The sequence below is a fragment of the Echinops telfairi genome, unplaced genomic scaffold (genome assembly GCF_000313985.2).
Source record: "Echinops telfairi isolate 266 unplaced genomic scaffold, ASM31398v2 ScPeMD7_3533;HRSCAF=4204_0, whole genome shotgun sequence".
NCBI lineage: Eukaryota > Metazoa > Chordata > Mammalia > Afrosoricida > Tenrecidae > Echinops > Echinops telfairi.
Window position 1 is genome coordinate 56289225 of NW_022107431.1, and position 7701 is coordinate 56296925.

Here is a 7701-nt window from a genome sequence, read left to right on the forward strand (position 1 = left end):
AGGCACTGCAGCTGCTCAGTGGCAGATCTGCACCCGCAGCCTGGGTGGTCTGCCTTGTGTCAGGCACTGCAGCTGCTCAGTGGCAGATCTGCACCTGCAGCCTGGGTGGTCTGCCTGGTTGAAGGTTTTTTTTCTCTACGTCATCCCCTTTGTTCTGTTCCCAACTTAGACAATGACATTTGAGCAGCTCGAACAACAAGCCCTTCATGTGGACTTTCCTGACTTGCTGGTAGACGTCTGAAGTGTTTGACAGAGCATGTGACAAAGTAATTTATCCTGTGACTGCACAGACCACAGCTTGTGAATACTGCATGATGCCCCCACAAAATCAGCTGGAGAAGGGCCCGAGTTGCCTACAAAGCCACAACTCTCGTGCTCTCCCTTTGGCTCTGCCTACAAATGCCGTCCTTACTGTTAGCCCGCGATGAGTGCCGCATACAGCAGCACTGTGATAATTTGCTGATTATAATGACAAAGTCATTTTTCCCTCCTACTCACAATTGTGATATTCTCACATGTGCTAATCAATCTGTCCTGTTTTGCTGTTATAGGTTTGTGTGCTGGAGAGACAAATATTTGACTTCCTTGGATATCAGTGGGCACCGATCCTGGCCAATTTTGTACATATTATTATCGTCATTCTTGGATTATTTGGAACTATTCAATATAGACCTCGTTACATAACAGGAGTAAGTACACTTCCTTTCTTTGGGGGATTTCTTGAAATAGAGAAAGATATACATAAGATAAGATCTTGGAAAAGTTATATATATATATATATATACCCTCCCCTAAAGTGTTATATGTTTATTTTCAGTTTCAGATTACATATACAGTAATTAAAATATCAAGTTGAAAGCCCTTGACAGTGAATGTAATCAGATTGTATTTTCATAAACCATTCATTCTGCAAATGATCTCTAGTAATTACATGCAGAACTGTGCCCCTACCTTTATAAATTATGAAGGATTGGCCTGGGGTTTTCTCTTCCAACACATTTTATGGAGTTTATTTTGCCCATTTTATAGAATTAACAACTCTTATAAATTGAATAAAGATCAATTTTAAAATCCTTACATGTGAACATAGAGATATGATAATATTCATCCCTCCTCATGGTAAATAGTTGACATACTTAAAAGCCAGAATATTCCGAGTCACTGTTTCTGTTCTCTCCCTATTTGTTGTTTTGATCGATGAATGTATTTTGCGTTCATTCTCAAGTTAAGCTGAAAACCAAGGACCAAAGCAATCGTTTCCCCACACATAGTGAGCCCGTGGGGCAGAGTAGAACTTCCCCCCGTGTTTCCTGTAGACGTTGAGCTGTTTTCACCCTGAACTGGCTGTGGGTGGAACTGCTGCCGTTGGGTTCACAGCCGACTCCCAAACCACTGCACCAGCAGGCCTCCCTGGCTAGCTAACTTCCCTTCACATAAAAGTGAAATCCAACCGTGTTGCCGTTCCTATGGTAACCAAAACGTGGGCCTTTAATTTTTTTTTTTACTTTCATATGTCCCTAAGATCTCAGCTATACCTCTTTGTTGATGTATTATTATTTTTTAGTGTCATCTATTTTTTCTTCTATTTTTGAAAAAGGAAAAGTCTGAGGACATTTATTAAAAATTGTGGTTTGTGATAAAATAGCATATATGCAGTGCCCCTGATGCTTGGTCTTATTCAACAAAAAGCAGCAGGTTTTCTGAAGACTTTCTTCTGATTAAAACTGCCCTCCTCTGCCTCATTCTCTCTGTCGCCTGGATCCCAGCTAAAGATCATTGGATCAGGTGGCAGCTGGAACCAAGGCAACTTCCATCTACTTAAAGCTGAGAGCCCAAGCAAGGGCATGCCACCTCTGTTAGCATGAGGCCCCAGCAATCTTATCAAAAGAAAGACATTGTCTCTGGTGGGACAGTTTTTTAATGCAGAAGACATGAAAGTATTGTTCATTTTAAACAAATGATCTATCATTTCTTACTGACTAGGTTTCAAAATGTAGGAACGATGGTGAGAACGGCACAAAAGTGGGCAGTGTCTGCTCATGTGGTCCACTGGGGCGCTAGTCTGGGTAGACTAGAGGAACAAATCCAGCGACAGACAGACAGACAGACACACACACACGTGTATAAGAAAGAGATGTATATACAAGAGCAATTGAACATTGAGAAAACATGCCAGCCCAGGCCCGATCAAGTCCATAAGTCTGACATTAGCTCATATGTCCAATACCAATCGATATAGTCCTCTTCAGACTCACGAAGCACATGCAATGACGCCGAATGTAGAAGATCACAGGCCAGTGGGTAGAAAGTCTTTGGATCCAGTGTTATTGGAAATATCTCAGTGCTGTCAGGGGGCTCTGCATGGCGTCTCCAGCACCCAGGGCTGCATCAGGGTGGGTCCATGTGTCTTGTCAGCTGCTATGTCTCCCAGGATGTGAGTTGAGAGTCTCCCACCTCCAAGCAGGAAATACTGGAATTCCCAGAATCCTTATGGTAAGGCTATACCCACACAGAAGCTTCATTGGTAATGACCTGATTGACAGGCTAGACTCTACCTCTACATGCTTAATCCTGAAATTGACAATTTTATAACTACCACCACTGGGTCGCTACGAGTTAGAACCAACACCATAGTTCCCAGCCACAGCCACGGCAGATAGTGCAGTGGTGAGAACGAGGCTTCTGAAGTTCCGATACTTGAGTGACTCCTGGGTCTATGGTTGTCTAATCTTCAAAGTAAACGTAATAACTGTACCAACTTAGCAACAGATACAATATATCCATTATATGAATGAGTCTTAATTTAGCTGCCTTCTGTCATTAAAATTTGAGGCATTTATATGACTTTATTTTTATAAATATTACTACTCTGTGTATCATTATGTAAATAAGTTACCTTCCTTTCTGATTACATGCTTGGAATGACTATCCAGAGTTGGATAAGTTCACAGGTTTTGTTTTGAGGAAAAATCAGATTGTTCCGTAAACTATCCCTAGCATAATGTTTAGTACATGATACATTCTGCAGAGTGAGGTGATAGATTCTTCTTCTTCTTTAGCTATAGGCTAAAAGGCAGTATAAATGGAGGAAGATATCACAGCTATCTGTCAAGATGTTTACTTTAAACTGTTACGAATCTCAAGAAAATGTTGTGGGGTTTCTATGTATCAGAATATAATTCTATTACACACACACATCAGACTTCTTTGAGACTTTCTCTGGCTTGGTTGAAAATTAGCATGCCATGGAATAATGGCTTTAACACTGCTTTAAGACCTTTGGCTAGCTGCAAAGGTATATTCCATACAATGTGAAATTTTTCTGAGGTCTCAAAGCTGTACCTTGATTGATCTTTGCCTGGAGGCAGGAATCTGAATTTGACCTTTACTTAGAGACAATGTCTCACTCTGGGAACCTTTAGCCAACTCTCTTCAGCAGTGGATAATATTTAGAAATTGTTTTCTTTACCTTTTAACTCAAGAAGTCCAGGTCAGATCTGTATTTTCTAAATTCTGCTCGAAAACTCAATAGTTCTTTCCTTGGTTCGTCTGCTTTGCATCTATCTTTCTATCTATCTATCTATCTATCTATCTATCTATCTATCTATCTATCTATCATCTATCTATCTATCTATCTATCTATCTATCTATCTATACATATAGATGCATATTGTTTATATAAAAGTGTATTTGTTAGAATTATTGACATTACCACACAGCATCTAATGCAAATATATATTATACCATCTGTTTCTGTGTCACAAACCATTCTCACAGTTAATAGTTTTAGACCAAAAATTGGTTATTTCTCATAATTAACTCCATAGATTAGCTGGGTTCATGTGATTTTCTAATCTCGATGGTATAACCTATACATGGCATATTTTTATTACTTTATAGCCAGTACAAATGTAAGAATCATTCATCTGTCACACATTACATGAGCATAAAAATACTCTCTGAATTGGATTTGACCGGCAGGCCAGCATTTAAGGACCTTTTGTAAAGGTGCACCCAGGGCCGCCTGCTGTGGGAGCACCACCTACGGCTGCGATGCTGGAAGGACCTCTACCGTCAGGATCCTTTCCATATGAGACATTTCAAAAAGGTCATGGGAATTTTCATCATATTTTAAATTTTATTTTTCACAAATTTTTGAAAGCCCCTCATGTGGGTTCTTTCTCAAAGAGTGTGTTACATGCTTCCCTGTAACATGACCACTTGCGTCTAAGAAGGGGAAATCCATGAAAAAAATCCCCACGAACCAGCCACATGGCTTCCAGCATCACAGCAACACACAAGCCCCCGCGGTCCGACACACTGACAGCGAAGTGGTAGGCCCAATGCACCACCCTGTATCGATTATCGCTTGGTATCGTGCTTGTTCATATTCATTAGCCTTAACAAGTCACATGATTGGCACAGAGAAAATGTAGGAGGGACTACCCAATGGCAGAAATCCAGCACAGTAGCTGATTTCTACACGCATTGCTTTAAAAATGCTGAACTATAAATCAATAGGTGATAACATTGTATAAATTACCCGATGTTTGTTACATAAATATGAACAGATATATAATAATATGTACAAAAAAACCTAGTGAAACGTGGAAGCTGTGTGAGGCAGAAATATGTCAAAGAAAGAAAACTGAAATATTTTCCACCAAATGCAGAGCACTAGACGAGTGGTGGCTACAACCCGGCCGAAGTGAGAGCCTCGAAGGGCCGGGATTGCAAGGTCATCCCATTGGATGCTGCCTCTCCCAGATGCCACGGAATTCTAATCGTGACAGCTAGTGGTCTTGCCATGTTGCTAGCGCCAAATGGAGTTCAAAATAGGACATTTTCCGTAAAAATGGGATTAAGGCCTTTCACTTTGTCTACAAATGACAAAAGTAATTACAAAGAAGAGTAACTCAAAAGCAATCTTGCAGAAGATAAATCTATGACCGGGGAAAGCTGGACTCACAATAATGTATTCCTGCAGTCAAGTAATCCCCATAGGCTCATAAGCACTGATGTCTTACATGTGAACATTTAGTTTCCTTTCTCTAAAATTACAGCTTTTCTGATTTCTGTATTTACCATTTCAGATCTTTGTACACTAATATAGTCCAGTCTAAAGAAAGATGTTTTGTGCAATAGATTTACTCAATGGGATATATCCTTTGTTGTCTCGACTGCTGCTTCCATGGATGTTGATTGTGGATCCAAGTAAAGTGAATTTCTTGACAGCTACAGTCTGTCATCTGTTGATGGTGATCTTGTTTGTTGGTTGTAAGGAATGGTGGTGTCTTTACTTGGAGTTGCAATCGAGAACGAAGTCTACTGCTCTTCATCGGGAAGTGTACTCTTGCTTTTCTCTCAGCAAGATTGTGCAATCTGCATACCTCAAGTTGTTAATGAGCCTTCCCCTAATTCCAACAATGCATTTATCTTCATATAGTTCAGTGTTGTTATTTTCCCCTAGATTATTTGCTCAGCGTACAAAGGAGTAAGTATGATTAAAGGACACAGCCCTGAGACATTGCCTTTCTTGATTTTATTTTATTTTGTTTTTCTTTTCTATCATCTGACCTCTGATATTGTGTCTTTCTTTCTTTTTTTTTTCCTAATCATTTTATTAGGGGCTCACACAACTCTTATCACAATCCATGCATACATCAATTGTGTAAAGCGCATTTGTACATTCATTGCCCTCATCATTCTCAAAACCTTTTCTCTCCACTTAAGCCCCCAGCATTGGGTCCTCATTTTTCCCCTCCCTCCCCGCTCTTCCCTCCCTCATGAGCCCCCGATAATTTATAAATTTTATTTTGTCATATCTTACCCTGTCCGACGTCTCCCTTCACCCACTTTTCTGTTGTCCGTCCCCCAGGGAGGAGGTCACATATAGTTCCTTATAATCAGTTCCCTCTTTCCAACTCACTTTCCCTCTACCCTCCCAGTAACACCACCCACACCACTGGTCCTGTAGGGATCATCCGCCCTGGATTCCCTGTGTTTCCAGTTCCATCTATACCAGTGTACACCCTCTGGTCTAGCCAGACTTGCAAGGTAGAATCCTTATCATGATAGTGGGGGGACGAACCATTTAGGAACTAGAGGAAAGTTGTATTTTTCATCGTTGCTACATCACACCATGACTGGCTCCAGGTGTCTCCTTTGAAACAAATTTTATCTGGCATAAACAATGATATCAGTTTTCCCATATCCTGTTCTGAATCTGACTTGAATTGTGGGCTTTCCATGAATGTACTGCTATAACAGTTTTTGAAATATTGAAAAAATGTACTTGGCTTTGATATTAATTATTTTATTCAATCATTCCACCTTTCTGAGGTTTTAACACAAATATGCTTCCATTCGATTTAGTTGACCACCGGTAGCTGTCTTCCAATTGTCTTTGCATAGGCTCATAATTGCTTGCAGGACCTCCTCATTTTGTTGAACTACTTGAGTTAGTGTGTCATCAGTCGCTGATGGTTTTCACTAACCTCTTCAGAGCAGCTTGGGTTCTTTCTTCTCCCCAACAGTTATTGATCAGACGGTACTTCTTGAAATGGTTGGTATTGATTCATTATTTCTGGTACAGTGACTGTATTAGTCCTGTCTTTTAATGCTTCCTGAACTGTTTACTAGCTTGTCTACATTACTCTTCAACATTACAAATCGAGGCTTGAATTTTTTTCAATTTATTCAGGCTGAAATATGCTGAGAATGTGTTTTCATTTGGGTTATAATTCCATGTTTCTGCACATTTCATTACAGTTCTTTCCTTTTCTTCTCAAGCTGGTATTTGGATTTCTATTTTAAAATTTTATTTTTGGACAGTTCTATTGGAATATAATTCACATATCATAACAATTCAATAATTCAGTCATATCAAGAAAAGTTTACTATCATCATCACAATCAGTTTTAGAACATTTTCTTCATTATTGTAATCAATGTTGTTTTTTCCTCATTTCTCCCAACCTCCCCTGATACACCCCCAAAAACCCATTAATTCAATTCCTTTTAACCCCTTTGCATCATTATTGCTTCCATTCCCTCTTACCCCTATACATTTAAGAGCAAGTTTAAAGGTCTCTTCTGACATTCTCTTTGGTATTTTATTTCTTCACTATCTTTTTTTTAAAAATCATTTTATTGGGCGCTTGTACAACTGTTATCACAATCCATCCATCCATCCATTGTATCAAGCACTTTTGTACCTTTGTTTCCCTCATCATTCTCAGAACATTTGTTTTCTACTTGAGCCTTTGGTGTGAGCTCCTCATTTTCCCCCTCTCTCCCCACTCACCCCTCCCCCATGGACCCTTGAGAATTTATAAATTATTATTATTTGGTCATATCTTACACCATCCGATGTCTTCCTTCACCCACTTCTCCTTTGTCCGACCCTCAGGGAGGAGGTTATATGTAGATCCTTGTAATCTATTCCCCCTTTCTCCCTCACCTTCCCTCCACCTTCCCAGTATCACCACTCTCACCAGTGGTCCTGAGGAGTTCATCTGTCCTGAATTCTCTGTTTCCAGTTCCTATCTGTACCAGTGTACATCCTCTGGTCCAGCCGGATTTGTAAGGTAGAATTGGGATCATGATAGTGGGGAGAGGAAGCATTCAAGAACTAGAGGAAAATTATATGTTTCATCATTGCTACACTGCACCCTGACTGGTTCATCTCCTCCCCTTTTGC

General features: G+C 40.0%; 1 protein-coding gene across 1 annotated transcript in view; it reads left to right on the top strand.

Annotated features, from left to right (window-relative positions):
• NKAIN2 (sodium/potassium transporting ATPase interacting 2) overlaps window positions 1-7701 on the top strand; it is a 1260554-nt gene that overhangs the window by 560410 nt on the left and 692443 nt on the right. The window contains exon 2 of the mRNA XM_030886723.2: window positions 552-689. Within this exon, the coding sequence (XP_030742583.2) occupies window positions 552-689 (138 nt within the window). The remainder of the gene's footprint in view (window positions 1-551; window positions 690-7701) is intronic.